We start from the raw sequence: 14531 nt of genomic DNA, 5'->3' as shown, positions 1-14531 counted from the left end.
TATGTCCCCTTTATTTACTTTTATCTGCTGAATAATCTAGCTGCCACTAAACAAAAGCCATGAAAGAAGAAAACATATTAATCATTGTTATGATTTATGGAATAGGCAACAAATTATGTTCCAATGAACTTCTGTTACTCAAGTTTGGCTACAAACTCATCATTTTGAGAGTGCTGTTTTTAATGGGGGCGGGCAGAGTGTTTTCTATTGGAGAGAAAAGTAACTTGGGGCCCCTCACATACTTTGCACATGGGGAGGAGTTGTGAAGTTTGAGCTTTGGGTTTAAGGGCTGTCATAAAAACATCATGGCTGCTGCGGTCCGGGGGCTTCGAGCACGCAGAGGTTTTATTTCATCGACACGGAGCTGCAGCCACAGCGTTACCATCAAACCTCAATATGACGCGGTTATTATCGGTGGAGGTAAACCACAGACAACCATAAGCAGCCTGGATGAAAACTTGAACAGGGTAGAAAAGCAATTCGCATTACTTAGGGTACTTAAATGGGCGGTGCTTATGACCCGGACGTTTCTTTTGATTGGTCAGCTAAGACTGCTGTAAATAAAAAAATTGTATTTTAAATATTTACTGTGTAGTTTAAATGCAACAACTTTAAAAGTGTCTTTGTATCATTATTTTGCTTTAAATAATTGTCCAAATCACCGCTGAAAGGAGCACGTAGATGACGTTTTGACGTCAGCGTTCTTTGTGTTGATGACGATGAACCGCGATGAACCAATCAGCTTGATTCATTTTGAGACGTCCTTTAAAGTAATAAAAAATAATTATAATAATATTTTTATAAAGACTCACGCGAATCTGCATTTTTATGTTTAATAGCCTGCCTAAAAATTTATTATTGCAAAACGACGTTGCTGTAATAAGTAAACAAAGAGTTTGAGATTTTAATGGGATTCAATGTGGGATTTGAGATGGTGAGCGGCTGGGCGCCCTCTAGAGGAACAAAAGTTTTTTACAGAACAAAAGTGTCCCATAGAAAACAACTAGAAATATCTGCAGGGACTAGTTTAGAAAACATGAATTTTGTACATATTGTATTGTATATAAACATGCTTTTATATGTTTCTGAGAATTTGTGCATGCATATTTATTTCATTTTGCACACATGTTAATACATAGGACGACTGTTGCACTTTGTGGTGTTTTGCATACAATAACTTCTTATAACCAGTTTGTCAACATCAAGTGATTGATTTATGAATAGCCTAACTCACACCTTTAATATTCCTTTTCTTCTATTTAGGTCACAATGGCCTTATTGCTGTAAGTGCACACCAAACAAGCTCTTCTTTAATACCAATAATTGTGCAACCATTTTTACTCTGAATAATGTTCTGGTGTGATTTGTACAGTCAGCATATTTGCAGAAGGGGGGGTTGAAAACTGCTGTACTGGAACGCAGACATGTGCTTGGAGGAGCAGCTGTATCTGAAGAAATCATTCCAGGTGTGAGTTCAAGTTTATCACCCACATAAGTTACTTATCTTTTAAAGTGACACTGTAAGATTTTTTGCATTTAAGATCCCAAAATCAGTAGCACAGTGTTATAGATTTTGTTCACTTGTGTACTTACAGTACAATCTTTTTCAACTATGTTTAATTTCAAAAGAATCCAACACTCTACCACTGTCCATAGGGTCAGTACTGTTGCATTCCTCTCTTTGGTGTCATATGGTGATCAGTGTCGCAACGGTTAAAAAACATTATTTCTTTACATCATCCATAATCATGATTTGTAAATAATATCAGATTGATACCTACCGACACTAAGGTTAAAGAGTAACTAAACCCTAAACCAACTTTTTTTAGTTAATGATCTGTAAGAATGATGCTTTATTAGTGCTGTTCATTGATTTTAGTAATTTTTTTGACATTTGGATATAAAGTGTTTCAATACTGCAATATATGGTGTAAAAACGTCTGAGTGCTGCCCTCTTCAGGTTGAACGGTGGCTACTGCAGTTGAATTTTCCCATTGGATGTTGGGTCCAAAAAATGACTCGTGACGTAAGCAGGTTCAAGCTCACCACGCCCTTGTTATGATCTCACCACACACTTGATACGGGCTTAGTTTGTCCCCTCTACCTCCGTTGGGATCCGCCCACTTTTCTTGCATTTTTCAAATATTGCCAGTGGGTGGAGTCAGGCTCTGACCAGGGGTTTAGTTACTCTTTAAAGACTAGGTGAAGCTATGCTGTATTTGTTGTTTAGAGACCTCTAGTGGCGAAACTTATATTTTGTGCTTTTATTAACTGTTGAAGTATCAGATTCAAGACACTCTTGTCTTATGCTGCGTTCACACCGGCCGCGGTAGAGGCGTCAAGTGCGAGTGATTTAAATGTGAAGTCAATGTGAAGACGCGCTAACGCGGCGCGGATGAGGCGTTTAGCTTGGCGCGTTAGAATCAAATTCAAATTTTTCAACTCGCGCGTTTCCAGTGGCCCGAACTAGACTAGAGTTGAAAAATTTGAACTTTGGCTGAAAAACACGCTGTGTTAACCAATCAGGAGCTTGCTCTAGTAGTGACGTGATTACAGGCAGCAAGGGGAGTCGCAGAAGCCCCTCCCATGACGCGCATTTCCGCGTAAATTTCTCTATAACTAAAATATTGCTCAAATGAAGCGAGTAAACTCAAAATGTTCAAGCTGATGTGAACCCACATTTAGAACTAAATTGGTCCTACAGTTTATGTTTAGGTGGCTAGGTAGCAGATTAACCCTTTAAGGTCATATTTAACTTCTGCTGTGGATGACTGAAGTTGCTTGTGACTATGAAAATTGTTTGTGTTTGTTTGGTTCAGGATTTCATTTCTCCAGGGCCTCCTATCTGCTCAGTTTACTCCGTCCACACATCTACCAGGACCTGGAGCTCAAGGTGTTGTTTGTATGCATGTTACATGACACATTCTCTCTGCACTTTTTTATTTTATTATTAAAAACTAATTCTCTGTCTTCTTATGCAGAAACACGGCCTAAAGGTGTACATGAGGGACCCCCATTCATTTACCCCCATGTTGGAGGAGGGCGTCGGAGGACAGCCACCACGCTCTTTGCTACTTGGAGCCGATCTGGCAAAGAATCAGCAAGAGATCGGCAAATTCTCAAAGAAAGATGCCAAGGTTCTGTGTCAATGTCAAGCACTTTTATGTTACGTTATAAGCAACCGCAAACTATTAAATCAACACTCTTCAACTTAAAATTGTATTAGGTATAGATATCTATTTCCCTGTACTGTCTTTACAGGTCTATCCTGATTTTCTAAGCCATTTGGAAAGACTTGCCTGTGCCATTCACCCTCTTCTGGATGCACCACCTGTTGACATTCCAGGAGTGACTCAGGGATCTATGAGAAAGAGATTATCTGCACTGAAGAGCTTAAAACCTTTGGTGAAGTCTGGTAATAAAGGCTTATATAAGGTTATGTAAGATAAACCAGAGCCAACTTGACTTTTCTGCTACTAGAATACTATTTATAGCCAAAACTAGGGCTTATAAAACTGAAGTATTATGAGCAAATCCATGTGTTTCTGTGTTTAAAGGGTTGATGTTGGGAAAGAATATTCCAGACTTCTATGAACTAATTACAGCCCCAGCTATGAAGGTGGGTTAAGTTAAAAAGCTAAAATACAGGGAATGCTGCCTTTACAGTTCTTGGCTTTTAAAACATAAACTGTAAAACTGGGTTTGTTGGATGTGAAATAGCAAAGTTGGAAAATCTGAGTTTGTGAAAGCTCCAACTTGATGGCTTACGTGAATAGTTGTGGCTCCAAAGGTTAAGGGTCCAGTATTTAGATTTTTACCATAAAGTTTTTTTATCAATCATTGTCTTATTGCAGCGCCTGTTTGTCACTTTCTTTCACCCCATTTGTTTTTAAAGGGACAAATTAAGAAAATCTTACTTTTTCATGTTTAAGTGCTATAATTGTGTACACTGTAAAACCTAAAAGTTAACTCAACTCAAACCATTTAAGTAAACCGGTTGCATTAAACAATTTAAGTTTTAAAGCACATACATTTGAGTACTATGAACTTAAACAAATTGAGTCATATGCAGTTATGCACTTATATTTGAATTCACACTACTTAAATATAAGTGCATAATTGCACATTACTCAAGTTCACAGTACTTAAATTTGTGTGTTTTAAAACTTAAATGGTTTAAGGCAACCAGTTTCCTTAAATGGTTTGCGTTAAGTTAACTGTTAGGTTTTACAGTGTACCCAAGTCCTATCAACCTAGAAAATGTAAAAATAAAAACAGTTACTTAGTTTTGGTAAAAAATTTTTGCCAAGCATGTAAAAAAATAGGTCATTAAAATTTGGCTCCCCTTGTGGTGTCAGAAGGGGATCTTATTAAAATAATACCTTCCCTTAAAGGACAAGTTCGGTATTTTAGACTTAAAGCCCTGTTTTCAGATTGTTTATGGTGAAATAGAACGGTTTTGACTGAAATTTCGACATTTTCGGCTGCCCTGAGAATTTTCGCGTGTTTGTGTTCCAGCTCAGACCTCTACAATGGGTTTAATGGTGCACTGGAACAATCCTTCCTAAAATGCATTAAACTTTCGTTTACAAAGACATGAAACTCACCGAGTGGTCAGGGGTGTTCACTGATATGCTCACACAAAAATCGCTGCAAAAGACGCATTCCAACAGGTTTTATCGTAGTTTTTGCCAACTCCATTGACTGTATTAGACGTCCTGTGAGGTACGGTATTACTCCGCGCCGGGAACTTTGTTTCTATTCTTGCAATTGGCAAAGGCGGATTAGCGCCACCACCTGGGCTGGAGTGTCTATTATTCAAGCTCTAAGCGGAAGAATATACGAGTGTGGGGCGTTTGGAAAAATAGGTCCACAAGTTAACAACGAATGCTAAAACAGCTGTTGGAAAGCATCTTTTGCAGCGATTTTTGTGTGAGCATATCAATGAACACCCTGACCACTCGGTGAGTTTCACGTCTTTGTAAACGAAAGTTTAATGGATTTTAGGAAGGATTGTTCCAGTGCACCATTAAACCCATTGTAGAGGTCTGAGCTGGAACACAAACACGCGAAAATTCTCAGGGCAGCCGAAAATGTCGAAATTTCAGTCAAAACCATTCTATTTCACCATAAACAATCTGAAAACAGGGCTTTAAGTCTAAAATACCGAACTTGTCCTTTAATCTGCACTATCCAACCACGGCACTGCCATTTAGTGCAGAGAGAGAGAGAGAGAGAGAGAGAGAGAGAGAATAATTGACAGCACAATTGAGTTTCAATTTCATTAAAGGTGCATTGTGTAAATTTTAGCAGCATCTAGTGGTGAGACTGTGAGTTGCAACCAACGGCTGCTCCACGGCTCACCCCTTGCCTTTGAAACGCATAGAGAAGCTACGGTAGCTGCCACAGGACAAACGTGTCATCATCGGAGACAACTTATTAAACAAAGTTTGGTTGTTAAGGGCTTCAGTAGAAACATGGCGGCACAAAATGGCGACTTTCATGTAAAGGGACCCGCAGTGTATGTAGATAAAAATGTCCATTCTAAGGTAATAAAAACATAATGGTTCATTATGAAAGGTCTTTATACACCCTTGATAATATAGGTATGTATATTATATTGCATTTCTGTCAAGAGATTTTTCTAAAAGGTACACACTGCACCTTTAAATCACCATTATGGCTCATTTGCATTTTAAAGGACGACCCCCAAAACGGCCCACACTTACAAATTGGCATTTTTGACATATAATAAATATATGTCATAATAAATTATCTGTGGGGTATTTTGGGCTAAAACTTCACGTATGCACTTTCGGTACACCAAAGATTTATTTTATCTAAAATGTCTTGTGAAATGTCCCTTTTAATGTTTGCAATTCATAATATTGATAGACATTGTCTATGGTATGGTAAAGACCAGGCAGTAAAAGTCATTTTTATTGGGTTTTCACACAGGTGCTAAATCGCTGGTTTGAATCAGAGCCATTGATAGCCACATTAGCCACAGACTCTGTGATTGGAGCAAACACAAGTCCAAACAATCCTGGAAGTGGGTGAGCGAATATTGACATTAACATTCATGCATTTGTTAGACGATTTAATCCAAAGTTACTCACAGTGCATATGCATTTTTTTTTAATCAAAATGAGAATCAAACCCCAAACTTTTGGACTGCTAACTCAATGCTCTACCAGCTGAGCTACAGGAACAACTTTGCTATTAATGCATCTTACCTATTTGAATTTATTCAGATTATCTTATGATTTTTGTGTAAACAGTGATCTTTACCATGCAGATATGTCCTCCTGCATCATGTCATGGGTGAGCTGGAGAAGGAGAAAGGAGCCTGGGGTTATGCAGAAGGAGGAATGGGTGGAGTTTCTCAATCGATCGCCCGCTCTGCACGCTCTCTAGGAGCGGATATTTTTACAGAGAGAGTTAGTGTTCAATGCGTGTAACCATTGTTTTTGTAATTGTATTCATTAGACAGTACATGACGTGCTCAGGACATTGATCTATTGTCTTTCTGAGTTCCTTTAGGATGTTGGGCAAGTTCTTATTGGTCAGGATGGTTTTGCAAGGGGTGTTTTGCTAAAAGATGGAACTGAGATCAAGAGTAAAGTGGTTCTGTCAAACGCCACTCCCTATGTCACGTTCAAACAGCTCACCCCACAGGTACGGCCCCAGTGTCTTGAGGTTTTGCTCATTTCAAAATGCTTAAACATTTTTGGCAAGAGCTAAAAACAAAATTCTGCTGTTTTATTCCAAAAATTGGAATTATGCATGAACTATTCCTTTGAAGCATTTAGAGGTGTTCATGTTTAGGTAATTTATTCATGCATTTACATTTATGTATTTGGCAGATGCATTGCATATTGCCGAAGCCATACATCGACCCCTGGGAATCGAACACACAACTTTTGTGTTGCTAATGCAATGCTCTGCCATTGAGCTACATAAGCGCACTATTAACAATGCTGTCATCATTTTCTATTAACTGCTATTGTGTCCTTTGGTTAGAGTCATCTGTGTTTACCCAAGGAGTAATCCTGTGCTTTGACTACACACATTGTCTGCATGTAAATGTATTAGTCAGTAAGAGATAATACAATGGGGTTATGTATGATCAAAAAAATAATTACCTCCTCACTTTTTCCAAAGGTCAAAGGAAAGAAAACGTGGAAAAATAAACTGCGGCTTTAAATGTTAATGGCAATAGTGAATAATTGATATCTGTGGTTGTAGGAGGCCCTGCCAGAGGGATTCATCAAAGCTGTGGATCAGATTGACTATACTTCTCCTGTTACCAAGATTAACGGTATGATATCTGTCATTTAATGCTTCATTTAACTAACTATAATGAAATAATGAGCAGTGCTAAAGAACAAGTTTTAGCTAGACTTTCCTGGAAATAAAGCATCATATTAGAGCCACATTGATGTTGCCATGACAACATTCAGCAGGTGTCTTGTTTGTCAGCTGTGTGTGAGAATAGTAAGGCATCACTTTGGCATCACGTTAGCAATAAGGTAAGAGAGACTATGCTGTATCGTGGAATAAATCATGGCTGAAGGGTACCCAAAATCGTTGGGTGCAGCGATCATATCTGTGTTTTATCGTAAATAAACCACAGCAATCAACCAATCAGAATCAAAAGCTGGAACTAATCGTTTTATAAAATGCCATATTCCGTGGCAGCCAGTGACGATGTGAAATTCGTCAAAATATGTGTTTTGGCGCGTTATGTGAACCATGTGCAAAAGTGTCTGCTGCAGATGCTAAGAAGGGGTTTAAGATAGAAAAAGATGTTTGCTTCGCTTAATCTCATCTGTAATCAGAGTTCAGTGTTAGTTAGTGTCTTGCTAGTATTTTGTGAACGTGAGCGTCTCTTTTATCATAAACCTGTCCGACGTGTGTGCAGCAGGCATGTATTTTGACATGAGGCATTATGCACAGGTTCACATGACGCACCGAACACATATTTTGACATGACGAGCAACACAAGACACTTTGAACACATGTTTTGAATTTGCACCCCTCGAAAGAGAAGTCACAATGCAAAAAATGACTTTCTTACTTAGTATTTTTCTCTTGTTTTTAATAATATCTAAAAATACTTAAATCAAGATTTATCTTCTTGATGAGCAAATTACCTAAGAAAATAAGTCTAGTTTTTAGACAAAACATATAAAATTTTATCAAATTTAAGTGGATTAAACAAGAAAAAAATCTGCCAATGGAATAAGACATTTTTTGTTGAATTTTTCTTGTATTAAGTCAATTCAAGAAAAAATGTCTTATTCCATTGGCACATTTTTTTTGCTTGTTTAATTCACTTAAAATTGATATGTTTTGTTTTAAAACTAGACCTGTTTTCTTAGGTTATTTTGCTTATCAAGAAAATGCATCTTGACTTGAGAATTTTTAAATATTTGTGCTTAAAACAAGACTTATTTTTTGCAGTGCACCTGCCGCCACCGCCCATATATGAGAATAATTTTAGCATGCATTTTGTTTGTCATCTGTGTATACTGTAGTAAGACATAATTTTGTCAGTGTAACAACTGCTAAAGTTATGTAAATATAACTACTTGATCCTTCAGCTCATTTGGTAAAGCATTGTGTAAGCAATGCAAAAGTCGTTCAATCCCAGGACCACACATACTGATAAAATGTATAACATGAATGCACTACAAGATGAATATGTACATGAAAATGTAAATAGATGCATAATGCAATCACAAAGCATTATGCGCATAGATTCAAGTAAGGAGTTGGAAATGCAACAATTATAATCACTTTTTATGTAATTATAAATTATTAGAGAATAATGTCTATAAAAATAATAAATAGCACATGTGAAATGAATGACTGAAATCAAACTTGGATGCTTCTAATCTCATTAGATGACAAATCATGACTAGAGACAGGGTCACATAAATGCTTAAGTAAAATGTGGTTCAGTGCTGTCTTGCAAACATTCTTCAAAAGTTTTTAGTTTGTCTTTTGATGTTCATTGGAGTTTGATCCCTCTTTCTGTGCCCATGAACAGTGGCTTTAGACAAGCTGCCTAATTTCCTGGCTGCTCCGAACAGTTCGGATGGAAAACCGGGTCCACATCATCAATGTTCAATTCACCTGAACTGTGAAAGTGTTGAGGTATTGGAGGACGCCTATAGGGAAGGCCAGCTGGGACGCCCATCCTCCAGGTCGGCAAAACCTGCAATGCGGCTCATAATGGAAGAGCTAATATTTGCACAGCACATTTGTTGCTCAGGAACAGAGTTTATTGTCATGCTTTTAGATTACCTCATCATTCGCTGTACCAAACCACACCGATTTACATTACATTTCAATTCATCTTCTGTGCATTTGCAACTAAAACATGTTTTTTTAGGCCCATGTTGGAAATGACCATCCCTTCAGTGCTGGATCCGACTCTAGCGCCCCCGGGCTGTCACGTGGTGTCTATCTTCACGCAGTTTACCCCTTATTGGCTGGAGGGTCACCGTGCTTGGACCAATGAGGACAGGGAGAGATTTGTAGATACGGGTGCGCCTCATTTGCATTATTGAGATTTCTTTTTTGGAAGTTTTAGTATAATACAGACAGCTTTGTTTATGCCAGCATACTATAGACGGGTACAAACTAGCTCATTTTAATTTACACGATTGCATGCTTTAAAGTAATAACGTATTATTTGGTTCTTTGTTTGTTGTCTCGCAGTATTCGGATGGATTGAGCGTTATGCGCCTGGATTTAAAAAGTCTATAGTGGGCAAAGATATTTTGACTCCTCCTGATCTTGAGAAGGTCTTTGGTCTCACTGGAGGGGTATGAAACAAACATTTAACTTTAATGTGATTGTGGGTTCATTTTAAATAAAAACCAAATACAAAGACCTATTCTTGTGCAAAAACAATTTCTCTTTAGTATTATATTTAATAATATTTAGTAAGCACCATAATCCAGTATTGTTTTCATTGTTGTTCATCAATAAACAAGATGGCCATCTTTTAAATGGCATGTACACTCACTTAAAGGATTATTAGGAACACCTGTTCAATTTCTCATTAATGCAATGGTGTGGGGGATGTTTTCTTGGCACACTATAGGCCCTTTAGTGCCAATTTGGCATCATTTAAATGCCACGGCCTACCTGAGCATTGTTTCTGACCATGTCCATCCCTTTATGACCACCATGTACCCATCCTCTGATGGCTACTTCCAGCAGGATAATGTACCATGTCACAAAGCTCGAATTATTTCAAATTGAACATGACAATGAGTTCACTGTACTAAAATGGCCCCCACAGTCACCAGATCTCAACCCAATAGAGCATCTTTGGGATGTGGTGGAATGGGAGCTTCTTGCCGTGGATGTGCATCCCACAAATCTCCATCAACTGCAAGATGCTATCCTATCAAAATGGGCCGACATTTCTAAAGAATGCTTTCAGCAGCTTGTTGAATCAATGCCATGTAGAATTAAGGCAGTTCTGAAGTCGGAAGGGGGTCAAACACAGTATTAGTATGGTGTTCCTAATAATCCTTTAGGTGAGTGTTTACTTGACTATACAGAGTCAAGTAAACCATGTTGGTAAATTGCACGGTTTACTTGTTATGTTTTGCATGCATATCTCTCGAAATACTGCTTACAAGCTTTTTATTTTGCAGAATATATTTCATGGCTCGATGTCTTTGGATCAGTTGTACCTTGCAAGACCTTTGCCCTCTATAGCTGACTACCGCTCACCAGTCAAAGGGCTGTACTTATGTGGCAGTGGCAGCCATCCAGGTCTGTGTGTCTGAATAAATAAAACCCAGTTTGTTTTATCATTTAACATTGCCTATTGGATTTGGTGGCATTATGTTGATGTTCCTCTGCTGTCTGATTCAGGTGGAGGTGTCATGGGTGCAGCTGGCTGGAATGCAGCTCTCACTGTCCTGTCCGATTTAAAACGACGATGATGTCACTTAACAAAACGTTTATTGCCTTCAGCTGGGAAAAATCACCTTTTGGCGTTCCACTCGGATATTGGGATGAAAACAAAGATCAGGCCAAATATGAACTGTTGTTGACATTTTGTGGGATTTGTTCTGTCTTGCAAAACATTCAAAACACTCCAAAAATCTTGCACTTAAAAAAATAGTTGCATGCATTTTTTTACGACGTACAATTTTTTTGTAAGTTTGAAAATGTAAAAAACATGCAGTAGATAAATGATTGAATTCATGCTTTTTGTTGTGTATAACATGTGACAGAAGGCATTAATGGAAACCACATTTCACACAAATAGCTGTTTCTAGTGAGTGGTGTTAGCGAAAGGTACAGTAGGTTCCTATTAAAGAGAGCATTTTGTTCAAGTTTAAATTCAATTGAAGTTAATTTTATATTTACATTATACAAAACACACACTGTAAAAAAATGAAAATTTTTGTAAAATTAACAATCAGCATTTTTGTGTTACTTTAACTTAACAAATTAGGTTAAACAATTTCAACTTGTTTTTATAAGTTATTTAAACTTATCACATTTCAAAACCTAAAATATTAGGTTGAATTGACTTGCAAAACGAAGTTGTTTTAACTTCATGCTGCATTTTTATTATATTTGTAGGCCTATTATATTAAAGGCAATATTAACAAACAGTTTCCCAGTGAGGAAGCCAAAGGCGACAGTGGCAAGGAATCAAAACTCCAATGGTGTATAAGTGGAGAGAAAACCACCAGACTCAACCGAGTGGTCCAGTTCTCCTAGAAGACAGATTTGGAAAGGCTAGAATAAACTAGTTGGCCTAAAAACAAACAGTCGTGGAATGAAAGCCACAAACACTTTAAATATAGGATAGCCAACTTTCTGCCATCCAAATATGGGACAGCAGGTAAAATACTGTGGCAGTGTGGTTTGGTTGTTACTCAGATGAGTAAACATTCATTCAACATATTTGAGAGTCAACTACAGATGTCGCATATATCACTTCAGTCATGTTTTCTCACTGACACATCTCCAACTCGGAAACATGGGGCTCAAAGAAAATCCCAAACATGTGGTTCGTTTTAGACGTCGGAAATATTGTATTTATAAGCAGAACGCACATAAACACTGCCACTATGTACTTAAGAGTGGGAAACTATTCTTTCAAGTTGAGGGCGTGTACTTGAGAAAAGATAGCAGAAGCAATGATTGACATCTGTAGTTAACAATAAATTGGTGAAAACTAAGCCTCAGAGGCTGATTTCAGTGATTTTGTGTTTCTTATTTATAAAACAGTTCCAGTTCTTCATTCTGATTGGTCAATAGCTTTTATTTACAATAAAACACAGCTATGACCGCAGCACCCAACAATTTTGTGCATCACAACGCAACACCCTTAAGTGGCTGGGTTAAACGCGTCTCAAAACGGTAGGCGGACGCCAACTGTAGCTGCTTGCCAGATTTTTTTAGCTAAGCACTTTGGTTGCTGCGATACTTCTGCTTTGTTTATCAATCATTGAAAGATGCTCCGGTTGGTTGCTGTGATGTTTGTCCCGCCCTTTGTCCACTGTGATTGGACGGGGGAGTGAGAAGTGACATTGATGAGCTGAGCGAGTGCTGCCTTTACACCAACCGCAGTAAAGGAGTCAAGCTCAAGTGATTTCAATGTTAGTGTGAAGACGCATTGACACGCGTCTGGAGGTCTCGTGGTGCAAATGAGGCGTTTAGCGCAGCACGGTAAACGCGATTCTGCCTCATTTGCGCGTCTAGTTTGCGCAAATCGCATGAATTGAGCGTTGCCACAGAAAACGCATGAGTTGAAAAATGTGAATGCCACCGCCGACTGGCAGCTTTATTTTAGCAGACTGCCAGCTTTCTTCAGCCGAGCGCTTGGTTGCTGTGATATTTTTGCTTTGTTTATCAGTCATTATATGATGTGCCGGTTGGTTGTTGTGATATTTGTCCCGCCCCCTTCTCCACTGTGATTGGAAGGCCGTGTTAGAACTGACATTGACGAGCTGAGCCTTTCACTCAAAGTTGAATATTTTTCAACTCTCTGCGCTCAGTGTTGTGCGAGGAGAACACATATTTTGACATGATGGGCCACACACATGACGGGCTAAATACATGTTGTGACAAGTTTCCAATGAGGACAGATTAGTTTTTTTATTTATTTGCCAGTCACAATATAATCAATAAACAACATGATGTACATAGTTATTCATGGTATAACAATTTCTCAAATAAATACTGTAAATAAATATTAAAATAAAATAAATAGAATCAATGATTAAAGGAGGGGGGGTATTATTATAATAATACGATCCTTTTTTGACATCACAAGGGGAACAACTTTTAATAACCTATTTTTTCACATGCTTGCAGAGCTAAGTTAACTAAGTTACTGGGTTGATCTTTTTCACATTTTCTAAGCTGATAGAAGCACTGGGGACCCAAGTATAGCATTTAAACATATGTCCCCTTTAAGACGCTCGTCCTGGGAGGCGCTTGAGCGCGCACACGCCTGCCTGACGTCCTGCTCGACGCCCAGGAAGACAAACGGCGCACATCTATCTCCATAAGTTTTAAAAATGACGATCTTTTTTGTGTTTTAACGTTTGTTGACGTGCATGCGTCGTGCACGTGTCGTTCTGGTGGTATTAAAGTAATAATGCTGGATGGTCGGACTGATGAAGTTCAGTTTGGATTTCTGCCGGTTACTGGGGCTCAGCGGTGAGTTTCACGCCATGCAAACTTTCTCGTCTATCTCACCGAGTTATAAAGTTAGTTTTCTACGAATCTAAGCCGTCAAACCCACACCACAATCCTTTTATATCTCTGTAAACCGCTTTAGAGATTGATTTTATGTTAAAGGTGGTCAGTTTATAGAGACCGATAGCAAAGTATGAGAGAGAGGTTACGTTGTCACTTACAGAAATAGTTTGTAATGTAACTTTAGTTGTAACTTATTCAGTTATCATCCAAATAGTTTTTATTTGTAGATGGTAAACAAATATGTTTGTCTTTAAAGTTGAATACATTCATTCATTTTGAAATACAATAATAGTTTCTGGTTGTCAATCAGCCCACATATAAATTCTACATCGTAAAGGAATAAAATAAAAGTAATTAAAGTTTATACATTAATCAGAGGCAATACTTTAAAGTTTATTATTATTTGAACCCCATCCAAACATTTGATAAACCAGGCCTGGAAATCACAGATACAACAGCTGTTGAGCTTCAGTGTCATTTTTTATGATCAAGCATTTTTTATCCAAAACTTTTAAGACCTTTCATAAATTGTTAATGCAATACATTCAGAAAACTTTATAAGGGTCAAGTTTCACTATTGCAGATGTTGCTTTCTTGATAAAATTATAAACAATTTGGTCACCACGGTTTTTTCTTATGTAACTAGCATTCCTGCTAGTTATGATTCTGGTTTTTGGATCTTATAGGCCCTTATTTTGAAAGGCTCTTCAGATTGGTATGTTTTGGTTTCTGGAAGTTCTTGTGCACAGATGGTTTTCCATAAAACCAGATAATAA

General features: G+C 37.9%; 2 protein-coding genes across 4 annotated transcripts in view; both read left to right on the top strand.

The window, feature by feature from the left end:
- Positions 1-262: 262 nt before the first annotated feature.
- pyroxd2 (pyridine nucleotide-disulphide oxidoreductase domain 2) lies at positions 263-11381 on the top strand. Of its 2 annotated transcripts, none has more exons than XM_065296040.2 (16): positions 263-420; positions 1264-1283; positions 1373-1466; positions 2820-2893; positions 2982-3137; positions 3262-3415; positions 3558-3619; positions 5959-6056; positions 6299-6440; positions 6544-6678; positions 7249-7321; positions 9056-9212; positions 9401-9555; positions 9730-9836; positions 10680-10800; positions 10903-11381. In XM_065296040.2, exons 1-16 carry the CDS (start codon positions 306-308, stop codon positions 10971-10973), a joined length of 1734 nt encoding a protein of 577 aa, XP_065152112.1. In that variant the 5' UTR covers positions 263-305; the 3' UTR covers positions 10974-11381. The 2 variants fall into 2 exon arrangements, with proteins under 2 accessions (XP_065152112.1, XP_065152113.1); XM_065296041.2 differs by having other exon boundaries at positions 360-467.
- Positions 11382-13486: 2105 nt separating this feature from the next.
- Positions 13487-14531, top strand: part of LOC135786572 (uncharacterized) — a 21347-nt gene continuing 20302 nt past the window's right edge. For both annotated transcript variants that reach the window (XM_065296039.2, XM_065296038.2), the window contains exon 1: positions 13487-13713. In XM_065296039.2, the coding sequence (XP_065152111.1) occupies positions 13659-13713 (55 nt within the window). In that variant the 5' untranslated portion in view covers positions 13487-13658. The remainder of the gene's footprint in view (positions 13714-14531) is intronic.

This window comes from Paramisgurnus dabryanus, chromosome 20 (genome assembly GCF_030506205.2).
Source record: "Paramisgurnus dabryanus chromosome 20, PD_genome_1.1, whole genome shotgun sequence".
Lineage (NCBI taxonomy): Eukaryota > Metazoa > Chordata > Actinopteri > Cypriniformes > Cobitidae > Paramisgurnus > Paramisgurnus dabryanus.
The sequence above is the reverse complement of the archived record's forward strand: the minus strand, read 5'-3'. Positions and strand labels throughout refer to the sequence as shown.

What these genes read in the sequence shown, in the direction of transcription:
- pyroxd2 (XM_065296040.2), top strand. Translation starts at nt 306, where the DNA reads ATGGCTGCTGCGGTCCGGGGGCTTCGAGCACGCAGAGGTTTTATTTCA. An exon ending in CGGATATTTTTACAGAGAGA is followed by an intron (nt 6,441 to 6,543) that starts GTTAGTGTTCAA and finishes GAGTTCCTTTAG; the next exon opens with GATGTTGGGCAAGTTCTTAT. An exon ending in TGGCAGTGGCAGCCATCCAG is followed by an intron (nt 10,801 to 10,902) that starts GTCTGTGTGTCT and finishes TGTCTGATTCAG; the next exon opens with GTGGAGGTGTCATGGGTGCA.